General features: G+C 42.7%; 1 protein-coding gene across 1 annotated transcript in view; it reads right to left on the reverse strand.

Moving 5' to 3' along the window:
• Positions 1 to 13,149, reverse strand: part of LOC109872528 (calcium-binding protein 7-like) — a 59,805-nt gene extending 46,656 nt beyond the window's left edge. Inside the window, exons 1-2 of the mRNA XM_020463804.2 lie at positions 12,692 to 13,149; positions 12,084 to 12,323 (exon numbers count right to left, since the gene is read on the reverse strand). Coding sequence (XP_020319393.1) covers positions 12,084 to 12,195 — 112 coding nt within the window. The 5' untranslated portion in view covers positions 12,196 to 12,323; positions 12,692 to 13,149. The remainder of the gene's footprint in view (positions 1 to 12,083; positions 12,324 to 12,691) is intronic.
• Positions 13,150 to 17,298: the final 4,149 nt, after the last annotated feature.

Raw genomic sequence — 17,298 nt, forward strand, 5'->3', positions numbered from 1 at the left:
AGTGGCCTATAGTGTCCCCTGCACAAGGTTCACCTGTGTAATGATCATGTTGTTTAATTAGCTTGTCGATATGCCACAACTGTCAGATGGATGGATTATCTTGGCAAAGAAGAAATGCTCACTAACAGGGATGTAAACAAATTTGTGGACATCATTTGAGAGAAATATGTTTTTTTTGCATATGGAAGATTTCTGAGATCTTTTATTTCAGCTCATGAAACATGGGACCAACACTTTACATGCTGTGTTTATATTTTTGTTCAGTGTAGTACTGAATGCAGGGAAAAGTAAGTACATGTTGTTCTCTAGAGTGCATAAAAATAAAATAATGATTTAAGCATACTGTATCTCCTTTGGATGGTGTCCATATTGATCATGTCCCTGCTTACAAATATCTTGGCATTTGGAAAGATGAAAATATGTCATTTAATAGCATATTGATGAGTTAGAAGCTGATAACAAAAATGGGCTTGTTCTCTAGAAATAGGTCATCCTCTCACTAATTAGTAGAAAGCAGATTATTCAGTCGACGTTCCTATTGGTCCTAGACTTCAACATCATTAAAGCCGTTACATGCAGTTTAATATTAAATGCAGTTTATGCTTTATTGCGGGCGCAGTTTTAGTACATTCATCACTGAATTCTCTACCAGAAAGTTGGTTTGCCCTCTTTGATGTCACATAGGTTGATACATTGTTATGTTTTCATTACATAGCGCACTTTTACAAAAACTCCACCTATACCAAACGACTGTTTGGTTGTTCTGGTGCCTCTAGGGCAATTCAGAAAGCTGATTGAGGAACTTATTACTTATTTTATGACCGTGTTTGTCTTTCTGTTTATTTCTATTTTGATGTGTGTATTTTCTGTCATTTCCGTAATTTGGGGCTCATCCCTTAAATATACGTTGGTCTCAGTATCAATAAGTCTGTTGACAAAAGAAGCAACAAGGTAGTGTATTTCATCTTATATTTTTCTCTATGTTTGCTAGTAAAGAGAGAGAGAGAGAGAGAGAGAGAGAGAGAGAGAGAGAGAGAGAGAGAGAGAGAGAGAGAGAGAGAGAGAGAGAGAGAGAGAGAGAGAGAGAGAGAGAGAGAGAGAGAGAGAGAGAGAGAGAGAGAGAGAGAGAGAGAGAGAGAGAGAGAAATACATATTCTGAAACTACTCACTGTCTGAACAACCCTGTTGTGTTGATTTATCACATGCTCAGTCTACAGAGAGTTGAAACTCATCATCCATACAAAATGTAATAATTTTGTTATTCACGTTTTTCAGCCAGCTTTTCTAATTGTAACCAGTCACAGCACAGAATGGGTTTACTGTGCTGTGCCGAGTCCAAAGTGTGTGTGTATGTGTGTGTGTGTGCGTGCGTGCGTGCATGTACTTGCTCGCATCTTGTGTGTGTGTGTATGCATGCATGTGTGAGTGTGTGTTTGTGAGTGCGTATGTGAGTCTGTGTGTGCGTGTGAGTGCCTGTGTGCATGTCAAATCAAATCAAATTTTATTAGTCACATGCGCCGAATACAACAGGTTACAGTGAAGGTTACCTTACAGTGAAATGCTTACTTACGAGCCCCTAACCAACAATGCAGTTTAAAAAATACGGCTAAGAAATAAAAGTAACAAGTTATTAAAGAGCAGCAGTAAAATAACAATAGCGAGACTATATACAGGGTGGTACCGGTACAGAGTCAATGTGTGGGTGCAACGGTTAGTTGAGGTAATATGTAGGTAGAGTTATTAAAGTGACTATGCATAGATGATAACAACAAAGAGTAGCAGCGGTGTAAAAGAGAGGGAGGTGTGGGGGGGGCAATGCAAATAGTCTGGATAGCCATTTGATTAGATGTTCAGGAGTCTTATGGCTTAGGGGTAGAAGCTGATTTGAAGCCTCTTGGTCCTAGACTTGGCGCTCTGGTACCTCTTGCCGTGCAGTAGCAGAGAGAACAGTCTATGACTTGGGTGACTGGAGTCTGACAATATTCAGGGCCTTCCTCTGACACAGCCTGGTATAGAGTTCCTGGATGGCAGGAAGCTTGGCCCCGGTGATATACTGGGCCGTTTGCACTCCCCTCTGTAGTGCCTCGCGGTCGGAGTCTGAGCAGTTGCCATACCAGACAGTGATGCAACCCGTCAGGATGCTCTCGATGGTGCAGCTGTAGAACTGTTTGAGGATCTGAGGACCCATGCCAAATCTTTGCAGTTTCCTGAGGGGGAATAGGTTTTGTCGTGCCCTCTTCACGACTGTCTTGGTGTGCTTGGACCAGAAATTATCCAAGATGGCGTAGCAGTCAGACGTGTGTTTTGTCTTGTCCCGTCCTGTCCCGTGTAAATATTGTTTTCCTAAAATGTTTTTGTATATATTTCGTATATATTTTAATCTGACTACATCTACGGACTGAATATACTCTCCTGCAACCTGCCTCACCCAATGTGGTAAGGATCTGCTATTTTTATACTTTAGAACCCGAACCCCCATCAAAGGCTAGCCAGCTAACTAGCTACTAGCTAGTAGTCAGTTTGCCACTGCTAGCGGTCTTCACCATTAACTCGGACATCAGCCAGCCTCAGCTCGGTCAATACCTGCCAGTCTACACAGCACGATATCAACCCAGAGCATATAGAATTGCTTTTTCTCTACCACATCTCCCGATGCCTACTGCAAGCTCTGAACCTTTACACCGGAGCATCGCTGCTAGCTAGCTGCAATCCGAGTGGCTACTCCTGGCTAATGTCTCTGTCCCGAAGCAAGCACCAGTTAGCCTTAAGCTAGCTTTGAGCTAGGCCCATCTCCCAGCTAGCCGAAGAGGTCCACCAGCTAATTTCTTGGGCTACAATACCTCTTTTGCCAATTGGCCTGCACCCTTTACTGCCAACACGGAGCCCCGCCGATCTATCACGACTGGTCTGCTGATGTAATCATCTGAGGTGGTCTCAACAGGCTCTTCCGTTGCGACGTTGCCGAAGGCCTATCTGCTAGCCCTGGCTAGCTGTCTGAATCACCGTGTCTCCAACTCGCCTAGCGTAGTAGCGACTACTGAATCGGCCCCCTGACTCACCTATTGCTACTCATTGGACCCTATGATCACTCGGCTACACATGCCTCTCCCTAATGTCAATATGTCTTGTCTTTTGCTGTTTTGGTTCGTGATAACTGTCTGATTTCACAGTAGAGCCCCCAGGCCTGCCCAATATGCCTTAGATAGACCTTTTGTCCACCCCCCACACATGCTGTGACCTCACCTGGCTTAACTGGTGCCTTCAGAGACAAAACCTCTCTCATCGTCACTCAATGCCTAGGTTTACCGCCACTGTACTCACATCCTACCATACTCTTGTCTGTACATTATGTCTTGAATCTATTCTTCCATGCCCAGAAATCTGCTCTTTTTACTCTCTGTTCCGAACGCAATAGACGACCAGTTCTTATAGCCTTTAGCCATACCCTTATACTACTCTGTTCCTCTGGTAATGTAGTAGTTAATCCAGGCCCTGCAGCCCCAAGCACCACTCCCATTCCCCAGGTGATCTCATTTGTTGACTTCTGTAACCGTAAAAGCCTTGGTTTCATGCATGTTAACATCAGAAGCCTCCTCCCTAAGTTTGCTTTATTCACTGCTTTAGCACACTCCGCCAACCCTGATGTCCAAGCCGTGTCCGAACCCTGGCTTAGGAAGGACACCAAAAATCCTGAAATGTTCATCCCCAACTACAACATTTTCGAACAAGATAGAACTGCCAAATGGGGTGGAGTTGCAATCTACTGCAGAGATAGCCAGCAGAGTTCTGTTATACTATCCTGGTCTGTGCCCAAACAATTTGAACTTTTTAATCATCCACCTTTCCAGAAACAAGTCTCTCACCATTGCCGCTTGTTACAGACCCCCCTCAGCCCCCAGCTGTGCCCTGGACACCATATGTGAATTGATTGCCACCAATCTATCTTGGGTTATGCTTAACACCCTGGCAATCCTACAATCTAAGATAGATGCCCTCAATCTCACACAAATTATCAAGAGACCTACCAGGTGCAACCCTAACCTGTAACCATGGGTACCCTCTTAGATATCATCCTGACCAACATGCCCTCTAAATACACCTCTGCTGTCTTCAACCAGGATCTCAGCGATCACTGCCTCATTGCCTGCGTCCGTAATGGGTCCGCAGTCAAACGACCACCCCTCATCACAGTCAAATGCTCCCTAAAACACTTCAGCGAGCAGGCCTTTCTAATCGATCTGGCCCGGGTATCCTGGAAGGATATTGACCTCATCCCGTCAGTAGAGGATGCCTGGTTGCTCTTTAAAAGTGCTTTCCTCACCATCTTAAATAAGCATGCCCCATTCAATTTAAAAAAAACTAAGAACAGATATAGCCCTTGGTTCACCCCAGACTTGACTGCCCTTAACCAGCACAAAAACATCTTGTGGCGTTCTGCATTAGCATCAAATAGCCCCCGCGATATGCAACTTTTCAGAGAAGTCGGTTAGGAAAGCTAAGGCTAGCTTTTTCAAACAGAGATTTGCATCCTGTAGCACTAATTCCCCCCAAAATTGTGACACTGTAAAGTTCATGGAGAATAAGAGAACCTCCTTCCTGCTGCCCACTGCAATGAGGCTAGGAAACACTGTTACCACTGATAAATCTACACTAATCGATCATTTCAATAAGCATTTTTCTATGGCTGGCCATGCTTTCCTCCTAGCTACCCCTACCCCAGCCAACTGCTCTGCACCTCCTGCAGCAATGTGTTAACAAACCTCCAAACGAGCTTCAATGCCATACAACACTCCTTCCGTGGCCTCCAACTGCTTTTCAATGCTAGTAAAACTAAATGCATGCTCTTCAACCAATTGCTGCCCGCAGCTGTCCGCCCGACTAGCATCATTATTTGGAAAACAGTTCTGACTTAGAATATGTGGACAACTACAAATACCTAGGTGTCTGGTTAGACTGTAAAATCTCCTTCCAGACTCACATGAAGCATCTCCAATCTAAAATTAAATCTAGAATCGGCTTCCTATTTCGCAACAAAGCCTTCTTCACTCATACTGCCAAACATACCCTCGTAAAACTGACTATCCTACCAATCCTTGACTTCGGTGATGTCATTTACAAAACAGCCTCCAATGCTCTACTCAGCAAACTGGATGTAGTCTATCACAGTGCCATACGTTTTGTCACCAAAGACCCATATACTACCCACCACTGCAACCTGTATGCTCTCGTTGGCTGTAATCCATTGCTTCTGGTTGGGGTATGTACGTACGGTCACTGTGGGGGTGACGTCATCAATGCACTTATTGATGAAGCCAATGACTGATGTGGTGTACTCCTCAACACCATTGAAGGAATCCCGGAACATATTCCAGTCTGTGGTTGCAAAACAGTCCTGTAGCTTAGCATCTGCTTCATCTGACCACTTTTTTATTGATCGAGTCACTGGTGCTTCCTGCTTAAATGTTTGCCTGTAAGCAGGAATCAGGAGGATAGAATTATGGTCAGATTTGCCAAATGGAGGGTGAGGGAGAGCTTTGTATGTGTAACGATGTGCGCTGAGAGTCGAGAAGCAAGATCAGGGATTGAGTGTTTTAATAAATTAACTCAACAAAACAAGAAACACGAACAACTCACAGACTTAACACAGGAACAGAAACAATAAGGCCTGGGGAACGAACCAAAGGGAGTGACATATATAGGGAAGGTAATCAGGGAAGTGATGGAGTCCAGGTGAGTCTGATAACACGCAGGTGCGTGTAACAATGGTGACAGGTGTGCGCCATAACGAGCAGCCTGGTGACCTAGGGGCCAGAGAGGGAGCACACGTGACAGTACCCCCTCCCCGATGCACAGCTCCAGCCGCAGGATGCTGACCGAAATGATGATCCCGGGGATCAGGGGCGGACCGGTCACCTTTGCTGAGGCACGGGAAACCTGTCCTTGCAGCTGAGACACGGGAGCATGGTGACCTAGAGCACCGGAAAGAGCATATGTGACGGTTCCCCCTCACCGGTGCGTTCGGCTCCAACCGCAGGACACCAACCAAAGGGACGATCCCGGGGATCAGGAGTGGACCGATCACCCCTGCTGATGCGCGGGAATCTGTTGCCGGCTGGGGCGCGGGAACCTGACAGACCGACTGAGGCATGAGAGCTTGATGAGCCAGTGGAAGCAGGGGAGCCTAGCAATCCGTGAAGGCATGAAAGACTGACAAGCCGACTGTAACAGGGGAGCCTGGCGATCCGGCTGAGGCATGAGAGCCTGGAGCGGCTTCCGGACCCGACATCATTTCCACCGAAACAAAAAAACAAAAAACACTCCCTAATGCTTCCCTTAGGTGAGGAGTTATTCTGTAATGATGTGTGCTGAGAGTCAGGAAGCAAATTCAGGGAGTGAGTGTTTTAATAAATAATCGCAACATAAACAAAACAAACACGAACAACGCACAAACTTAACATTGGAACAGAAACAATAACCTCTGGAGAAGGAACCAAAGGGAGTGACATATTTAGGGAAGGTAATCAGGGAAGTGATGGAATCCAGGTGAGTCTGATGACGCGCAGGTGCTCATGGCGATGGTGATAGGTGTGCGCCATAACGAGGAGCCTGGGGTCCTAGAGGCCGGAGAGGGAGCAGACGTGACAGTATGCGTCTCTGTGTGTGAAGTAAAGGTGGTCCAGAGTTTTTTCCCTCTGGTTGCACATTTAACATGCTGATATAAATTTGGTAAAATGGATTTAAGTTTCCCTGAATTAAAGTCCCCGGCTAATAGGAGCGCCGCCTCTGGGTGATTATTTTCTTGTTTGCTTATGGCGGAATACAGCTCATTCATTGTGGTCTTAGTGCCAGCCTCAGTCTGTGGTGGTATTTAAACAGCTACGAAAAATACAGATGAAAACTCTCTAGGTGGATAGTGTGGTCTACAGCTTATCATCAGATACTCTACCTCAGGCGAGCAATAGCTTGAGACTTCCTTAGATGTTGTGCACCAGCTGATATTTACAAAAATACATAGTCCACCGCCCCTTGTCTTGCCAGACGCCGTTGTTCTATCCTGCCGGTACAGCGTATAACCAGCCAGCTGTATGTTGATTGTGTCGTCGTTCAGCCACGACTCCGTGAAGCATAAGATATTACAGTTTTGAATGTCCCGTTGGTAGTATAATTTTATTTTCCAAAGATTGGTCGTTTGCTAGCAGAATGGAAGGAAGTGGGGGTTTATTCGATCGCCTACGAATTCTCAGAAGGCAGCCCGCCCTTTGGCCTCCTCCTTCTCTTCACGCAAATCACGGGGATCTGGGCCTGTTCCCAGGAGAGCAGTATATAATTCACTTTGGGCTCGTCACACTCGTTAAAGGGAAAAAAGGATTCTGCCAGTCCGTGGTGAGTAATCGCAGTCCTGATGTCCAGAAGTAATTTTCGGTCATAAGAGACGGTAGCGGCAACATTATGTACAAAATAAGTTAAAAAATAAGTTAAACAACGCAAAGAAACGAAAAAAAAAACACAATTGGTTAGGTAAAACATCAGCCTTCTTCTCCGGTGCCTTCTTTACAGTGTGAGTGAGAGCGAGTGTGAGTGAGTGCATGTGTGCACGTGTGACCCTGTGCATGTGTGTGCATGCATATGTGACTCCAGGTTCAATTAGCTATTCATCTGGTTTTTGTCCCAATGAATTTCCTCATTGGTAACCACACAGTGAGGTCTCTCACAAGACCTGACCTGCAAGACATAATCAGATGCTGTCATTCACACTTATGCATGCATTCTGTCATGGTCAGATAAGCCAAAATGTGAGGCATTTGAATTGTTTGTACACTGATATACATCTTCTCACACTGAAAAGCAACACCATATACCAACAGTTTCAGTCAATCTGACAAAGCTCAACCATGCAGCCAAATGCTGTCTGTCTCAAACTGGGACTTGAGAGTGGGTTGAGTGCCTTGAGCCTTTCTTCCTCTCTCTATCTGAACTCAACACTACAGTATAATTGTGTTCCCTTTAAATACAAGCTATAAATATACTGTAGCTGATCCATAAACCTCAATCAGGTGACAAGGATAAGCCAGCCAGACAACACAACACTGAGTGAAGCGCTACAATAGGAGATTTCTGTCACAATGTGAGCATTTCTCTATCATTGAGATTATTAATCCACTGGGTTTCTATACACCCTTACAAATAAAAGGTCCAAGTTGGATCCAAATAAGGTTATTGAGAGCGATACCATAGGGGAAACATTTTAGGTTCTCTGAAGAACCATACATAAATACAAAACCAGATGTGTGTTGGACCTCCAGGACCAGAATTGAATAGCCCTGCTGTAGGATTTTAAGCATTATTTGCACATTTCCCAAGGTGCCTATCGAGTTAATTTTTTTGTTACCACCCATGACTGTTTGCTAGTGACAAAGACACGATTGTTGCATTTATTCATTTTAAGTCCTGTGGTCTTCACCAATAGAGATCCGAAGTAAATATGTTGTCATGAAAATGTAATTAAGATAATACAATACATATTTCATAAGATCTTTTGAGTGCCTAATTTTACCCTAATACAGTTCCCTGAAACTCATAGTCTACAGGCCACATCAAGCCTGCAAGTCATATTATGCTGGTTTGCAAAGTGATGTGAAATTCATATTGGAATCCAACAGTGGGGTTATTTTACCCCACTGAGTGTTAACAAGAAATGTGTGGAATGGTTGAAAAACGAGTTTTAATGACTCCAACCTAAATGTATGTAAACTTACAACTTCAACTGTATATATTTTTTTTTTGCTGATACAGAACAATTCAATCAAATTATATGGTCAGATGATAAGTTGACTTCATTCAGAGTGCCACATACACACATATTTTTTTCCCAAAAGCAATGAGGACTTAGTATGCTATGGTTCTTTACTGTATTTTGTGGACAGCGGCTTCACTCCAGCTGTGTATTCACTCGTGTGTCCGTCTCTTGAAGTCACTTTTCTGAATGGTTTTCTGTCATGACTTATTCTATTTTTTAAATATTTTTTATTTAACTTTTTTTCTCGCAATAAACCAAAAACTTACATAGACAAAAACAATAGGCAACATAACATTAACATACATACATTCACCAGTGTTAATTAGTGTAGATTTTTCAGTGTAACATTTTTTGTGATTATTAAAGAGTTAAATTAAAACTCTAAATAGTTAAATTAACAAACTATAGTTTTGACAAGTCAGGTAGGACATCTACTTTGTGCATGACACAAGTAGCTTTTCTAAAAATTGTTTACAAACAGATTATGTAATGGATTTAGAAGCTTCTGATAGGCTAATTGACACATTATGTCAATTAGCCTGTCAGAAGCTTCTAAATCCATTACATAATTTTATGGAATTTTCCAAGCTGTTGAAAGGCACAGTCAACGTAGTATGACTTCTGACCCATTGGAATTGTGATACAGTGAATTTTAAGTGAAATTATATCTTCTGATAGGCTAATTGACATCATTTGTGTCAATTGGAGGTGTACTTGTGGATGCATTTTTGGATAAATACTTTTTGGAGAAATGTCCTCTGGTTTGATGAAGCAAAAATAGAACTGTTAATAATGACCATTGTTATGTTTGGAGGAAAAGGGGGAGGCTTGCAAGCCGAAGAACACCATCCCAACCGTGAAGCATGGGGGTGGTAGCATCATGTTGTCTGGTGCACTTCACAAAATAGATGGCATCATGGGGCAGGGAAATTATGTGGATATATTGAAGCAACATCTCAAGACATCAGTCAGGAAGTTAAAGCTTGGTCGCAAAAGGGTCTTCCAAATGGACAATGACCCCAAGCATACTTCCAAAGTTGTGGCAAAATGGCTTAAGGACAACGAGGTCAAGGTATTGGAGTGGCCATCACAAAGCCCTGACCTCAATCCTATAGAAAATTTGTGGGCAGAACTGAAAAAGTGTGTGCAAGCAAGCAGACCTACAAACCTGACTCAGTTACACCAGCTCTGTCGGAGGAATGGGACAAAATTCGCCCAACTTATTATGGGTGTCACACCCTGACCATAGTTTGCTTTGTATGTTTCTATATTTTGTTTGGTCAGGGTGTGATCTGAGTGGGCATTCTATGTTGGATGTCTAGTTTGTCTGTTTCTGTGTTTGGACTGATATGGTTCTCAATCGGAGGCAAGTGTTAGTCGTTGTCTCTGATTGGGAACCATATTTAGGTAGCCTGTTTTGTTATTGTGGGTTGTGGGTGATTGTCTATGTTAGTTGCTTGTGTGAGCACAGTTCTTATTATAGCTTCACGGTCGTTATTCGTTTATTGTTTTGTATAGTTTGTTCAAGTGTTCTCTGTTCATTAAATTCATGTTGAGCACATACCACGCTGCATTTTGGTCCTCCGATCCTTCCAACTACTCCTCCTCAGACGAGGAGGATGACGATCGTGACAGTGGGAAGATTGTGGAAGGCTACCCGAAATGTTTGACTCAAGTTAAGCAATTTAAAGGCAATGCTATCCAATACTAATTGAGTGTTTGAAAACTTCTGACCCACTGAGAAAGGTAATGAAAGAAATAAAAGCTGAAATAAATCATTCTCTTTTCTTTTATTCTGACATTTCACATTCTTAAAATAAAGTAGTGATCCTAACTGACCTAAAACAGGGAATTTTTTATTTGGATTAAATGTCAGGAATTGTGAAAAACTGAGTTTAAATGTATTTGGATAAGGTGTATGTAAACTTCCCTACTTCAACTGTATCACTTATAAAACACGCACACTTTTAGCATAGACACTTATACACCCTACTGGCTTGCCCCTACTAACTAACCACTAGCAACCTTGAATTAAATAACTTATTAACAGTTCAGCACATCAGCATTTCTCATACTGTTACACAAAGTCAAGATAAAACTTTACCATCATGGTATTCATTAAATGTAAATATAAGAAAACTGGCTAAAATGCTCTCATTGAGAAATGTTAGCTATAGTGCTAAGGTTACTAACGTTACTAGCAACAGTAACAGTAAATCCAGGCATAATGGCTACCACAAACATTGGCTACCATGATATCCTGCAAGTTCTATCGGCTAATAAAGATCAGAGAGCAAAACTAAATACATACTGTACCTTGAAATAAACAATGACTGTACTATTTCACTGTACTTGTACACTTGACATAAAAAAAATTGAAACTTCACACAATAGGTGATTTCCACCACTACAGTGTGAGATTTCAGTCACAATGTACGCATGAGTGTTCTGTCTCATTGAGAGGATTCATCTACAGGGTTTCTGTGTAATACAGATTATGTGTCTACCAGGGGTTTACATTTCAAGGGCTATTTATATGGATACATACATTATTGCCATTGGGCAACGTGTGCCGGGGTGCAGAAATACATACATTAACACACATCTCTAACCTTTTTGTTCGAGAGACAGTATCAATGCCTAGTACTGCCTTCTTACCAGAACAAGTACTGGTCAGTCACTGATAAGCAAGTCCACAATAAGGCACTATTACACACCAATAAACAAAATATGTGGACTCAGTGGACAGGCTTGTAGCACTGTCTTTTGAATATGTGGACATCTCACTACTCTCACAATTCCCACTCCTCTCACAATTCCCCTTTCACCTGCAAACAAGTGAAGCTCGAACCACACACAATTATCCCACTGATTGATGATTAAATTAATTGATTAATTGATAGCTTCACAATTTATTCAATTATAAAGTTGAGGTAGAAAAGCAACGAAACATCTGTGAATGACAATCTACAGTGGTTGGGTGGTCTAAACGGTGTCACACATTGTTATCACGGTGAGGCGAGGGACTGCTTGAAATGCAGACGCTTTGAGTGGCGCTGTCCATGGTGCTTAATCTGATAACGCTGACAGCGACCTCGTCTGAATGAACTCAAACCGCTCGCCGAGAGCCACACCAATTAGCCTATAGTGAATACAACTGCCTAACCCTGACATTTTTTCACACATTGAAAGAGCCATGATTATATATTGACTAGGCAACAGAATACCATCAGAGCTGGTAACCGAAACAGAGCTGATTATATAACAAGTAAAGTCTCATCCTCACCTTCAACCTCGTCCTCGGGCAGGTTGACCGGGGCTCGGTAGGCGAGCATGTCCGGGATAGTGCAGATGCCCCGGTACATCAAATTGGAGGTGATTGGATGCATGATAGGCATGGCTGCGGTGACGGTCTGGGGCTGCCACCTGTGACCTGGTCTTCATATGAGTGGTTCTTCAGAGAGTCGTTCACAACTTTACTTTCAAAGAGGGTGCGGTGGTCAAGTCCATGGATAGGAAGGAACCGCTGTGGCCACAGGATCGAGAGGCAGGAAAGAGGAGAAGATCCGTGAATTCCTCCCCCGTTCTTTGGTAAATGAACACTAAGAAGCCTAATAGATTATTATTATTTTTTATAGACGTGACGTTGTCACAGTATATCGTTTTTATTTATCTGGATAGTTGACAGTTATGTTTACAGACATTGCGAGATGGATCAAGCCTAGGTTGAGGGAATTAATTGGCAACTTTTGAAACATGCCTATATTGCCACACGTATAATTGCTATTAGCTGAATAAAACTAAACACATCACGGCGACTCCATCTGCTGAGATACACTGCCAGTTAGCTTTCAGCGCAACATGCAAATAAAAAAGACAAGCAGTTTAACTCACTGCGGTAGAAGAGAGGCAGACAAAGACAATGAGACAATTCAACGATGCTTAATCCGTTCTTTGTGTCCAGTCGTTCATGCAGATAAATAATATTAATTCAGCCACTTGTTGGATCTCTTGGATGCAAGTTATTTTCTTCTTCCATTGAGCACTCAGTGATACAAATCACACAGTGATACAAATCCAGGTGAAAAATACAAATTAAAGACTGACAGAGTAGGAATTAAGAGTCCAAATTTACCTTCACTCAAAACTGTCTCAGGAATCGTTAGAACATTCACTAAAATAGCCTATGCGTTGCGCCTTTTCATCTCCAATTCACTATTTGTTCCGCACAGGTAAGGGACTCTTGTGAACGGCAGCCCTGGACCCTGTATATAGTCAGCTCTCTCACACACCCGTCCACACACACTCCGTACCCTGACTCAACTGTGTGTGCATCTTTCTCTACGCGTTCAACCTGAATTCCACACAGCGCGCAACTAAATCCCGTAGCGTCACACGTGCTCCACTGGTGTCACATAAACAACGAGAGCTGTGATTAATGACAACGAGGCACAATAGCATACCTATGATTTATCCCCTGGCGTCTCTCCTCTCAAATTAATACATTTTACCTTTTATATCTGAAACCTTAAATTGCACACCAAATGTTAAACACTGAACAGCCATGAGTGCCATTGAGGTTGTTGACCAGAAACCACTGAATGTGATGCTAACAGGACCAAAAGTATGTGAACACCTGGTTGTCGAACATCTCATTCCAAAACCATGAATATGAATATGGAGTTGGTCCACCCTTCGCTGCTTGAACATCCTGCACTCTTCTGGGAAGGCTTTCCAATAGATATTGGAACATTGCTACAGGGACAAGAGCAGCCACAAGGCTCGTAGTCGGAGTTCCAGTTCATCCTAAAGGTGTTCGATGGGGGTTGAGGTTAGCTCTCTCTGCAGGCCAGTCAAGTTCTTCCACAACGATCTCAACAAACCATTTCTGTATGAACCTCGCTTTGTGCACATGGACATTGTCATGCTGAAGCAGGAAAGGTCCTTCCCCAAACTGTTTCCACAGAGTTGGAAGCACATAATTGTCTAGGACATCATTGTATGCTGTAGCATTAAGATTTGTCATCACTGGGCCTAACCAGAACCATGAAAAGCAGCCCCAGACCATTATTCCTCCTGCACCAACTTTACAGTTGGCACTATGCATTCTCTCGGGTAGCCCACTCCTGGCATCTGCCAAACCCAGATTCGTCTGTCAGACAGCCAGATGGTGAAGCGTGATTCATCACTCCAGAGAATGCGTTTCCACTGCTACAGAGTGCAATGACGGTGAGCTTTACACCACTCCTGCGGACGTTTGGCATTGCGCATGGTGATCTTAGGCTTGTGTGCAGCTGGTCAGCCATGGAAACCCATTTCATGACACTCCAGATGAACAGTTATTGTGCTGACGTTACTTCCAGAGGCAGACTGGAACTCGGTAGCGAGTGTTGCAACTGAGGACAGACGATTTATATGCATTACGTGCTTCAGCACTTGGTGGTCCCATTTTGTGAGCTTGTGTGGCCTACCACTTTGTGGCTGAGCCGTTGTTGCTCCTAAAGGTTTCCAATAACAACACTTACAGTTGACCGGGTCAGCTCTAGCATGGCAGAAATTTTACGAACTGACTTGTTGGAAAGGTGGCATCCTATGATGGTGCCATGTTGAAAGTCACTAGCTCTTTAGTACAGGCCATTCTACTGCCAATGTTTGTCTATGGAGATTGCATGGCTGTGTGCTTGATTTTATACATATGTCAGTAACAGGTGTGGCTGAAATAGCCAAATCCACTCATTTGAAGGGGAGTCCACATAAATGTGTAATAATAGGGCAGGCATTTAAAGTTAAAGTAAGTGAAGTCAAAGGTGTTTTTCATGAAGTTCTAAAAAAGGGATAGTTCACCCAAATTCCAAAATAAAATGTTGTTTTCCTTACCCTATAAGCAGTCTAGGGACAGCAATACATGATTTGGTTTAGTTCTCATGGCCCTGTTTCCAAATTTGTCGCCACTAACCATTTGGACATGATGTGTGAAAAATGCTAATATCAAAACCGTGGCTAGAAGGAGATTTGTGCCACAAATGCTAAAATGTTAGCATTTGGAAACAGTGTCAGGGAAATAAAACCAAAGCATGGATTGCTGTCATACCTTGTCCATAGCTTGCTTGCCGAGGATTATAGGCTTGAGGTGGCTTCCTTGATCACGCAGGTCGCCAGCCTACGTAAGAAACTGGGGAAACAAGCGGATACAAAAAACTAATAGTTTCGTCGTCCTGGAGCCTGATCTTCCTGCACCTTCGTCGCTGGTTGTACCTGTGCCTGCCCGCCGCAGTGTCTACTCCTACGAGTTTGAAGTCGACGTTGGCAACCTTCCATCCCTGCTCTGGATCGAGCCGGGCTTCTCGCTCTGTTGGAGGCCTCACCCATCCATAAACTGTTCTCTGAATCCTGTGACGTGTGGGAGTGGGTGGATTTCCTCGTCTTTCTCGCCAGCCGTGATTTTGGGCAGCTCCATGGTAAGAAATGTGACCGTTCCTGGTGCAAAAACAATGTCCTATCCTGGAGTTCGAGAATATCACATTACTAAGCTGCTCCTGAATTTACTACTTCGGGACATGGAAATCGATTATATCGTAGTCCATGTGGGTTTTAATGACATTATAAAGGGCAGCTCTAAACAGTTGAAACTGGATTTTAAAGAGCTGATTGACACTCTGCTAGAAAGTAATACAAAAAACATCATATCTGGCCCTGTGCTCTCTCTAAATCATGGCATTGAAAGTTTTGGCTGGATTCTTTCACCTCACAACTGGCTACGTGACTATTGAAGCTCAATGTGTGCAACTCTTGTTTAGAATTTCGATAACTTTTGGAAACGTAACACGTTTTATAAGGAGGATGGGATCCACCAAAATCATTTGGGTTCCTGGATCATTTCACAGCATTATAAGGCTGAATTGAGACATTGACTTATCAATGACCCAAGCCCAGCTCAGTTAATCCCTACCATTGTGATGATGAGTTGCCATAATGCTTCAGAAAATGTACATTGTACCAGGGGAGTTGGTAGACACAATGTAAGTAACCTCATTTATGTCCCTATAACTGCCATTAATGCCTCTGCTGATCCTATAGCTATTGTATGCGGAAATCATGTGCCTTTGAACCAGATTTATACTGTTAGCACTGAGGCAGTGTGCCCTAGTAGAAAGTCCACTGTAAATAACATGAGCATATTTACTTCTGCTATACTTCCCAGTAAAGCAATGAAAACAAGTAAGCATCCCAGACGAAACATGCTTAAAATAGGCCACGTTAACATATGTAGCTTAAGGAACAAGGTTCATGAAATCAATCAATTGCTAGTGACAGATGACATTCATGTCTATCTCTGAAACTCACTTAGATAATACCTTTGATGATACAGTGGTAGCAACACAAGTTTAGAACATTTACAGAAAAGACAGAAATGCCAATGGTGGAGGTGTTGTTGTTTATATTCAGAACCACATTCCTGTTAAGCTTAGAGATGATCTCATGTTAAATACTGTTGAAGTAATATGGCTACAGGCTCATCTGACTCACGTAAAGCCCATTTTCTGTGGAAAACTGCCAAAAACCACCAAGTGCTAACAGTAAGTATCTGAATAACATGTGTGAAATGCTTGATAATGTATTTGATATCAAGAGGTTGCAGGCACTGGTTACAGTTTGAAGTTTTTTCTTGAGTGGGTAGCTTGATGAAAGCCAGTAAATATTTAAATCACCCAGAAAATATCAGTCAACCTACCAGGCTAGTTACACACAGCACAGGAATTAAATCATCAACATGTATTGATCACATCTTTACTAATGCCGCAGAAATGTTCTTGAAAGCAGTATCCAGTACTCAGCTCCACCATTCTTTGAATCAGATGGCTCGTTCATCATAAAACCGAATGATATTGCCAAATACTTTAATGACTTTTTCATTGGAAAGATTAGCAAACATAGGCATGACATGTCAGCAACAAACGCTGACACTACACATCCAAGTATATCTGACCTAATTATGGAAGACAAGCATTGAAATGTTCAAATCCGTAAAGTGAGTGCGGAAGAGGTGAAAAAATGATTGTTGTCTACTATCAATGACAAGCCACCGGGGTTTGACAACTTGGATGAAAAATGACTAAGGATAATACCGGACGACATTGCCACTCCTATTTGCCATATGTGGATCAACACCTGGATTCGGCTTATGTAGCAAATTGTGAAATTGTGTTTTTTTTACATTGGATAAAAGTAGAGACTCATACACTGCACTCATCATAAACTGCATTTGATGAACAATGGGAAAGTAATTCTGCTTTGAAAGTTGATCAACTTGTAAACTCACTTTTGAGAAAATCACCTTTGAATGTTTTAGTATCTAGTGAAAAGCTCTTCTTTGTCTACACCCATTTAGCATCGTTCACACTCTTTTAAGTTTATCCCCACCCATCTCGTTTCACTCTCTGAGTACACACTTGATGCTCTGGCCGGTGATTTGTTTACCTCTGGACAACATGAAAACAGCC

The sequence above is a fragment of the Oncorhynchus kisutch genome, linkage group LG3, assembly GCF_002021735.2.
Source record: "Oncorhynchus kisutch isolate 150728-3 linkage group LG3, Okis_V2, whole genome shotgun sequence".
Lineage (NCBI taxonomy): Eukaryota > Metazoa > Chordata > Actinopteri > Salmoniformes > Salmonidae > Oncorhynchus > Oncorhynchus kisutch.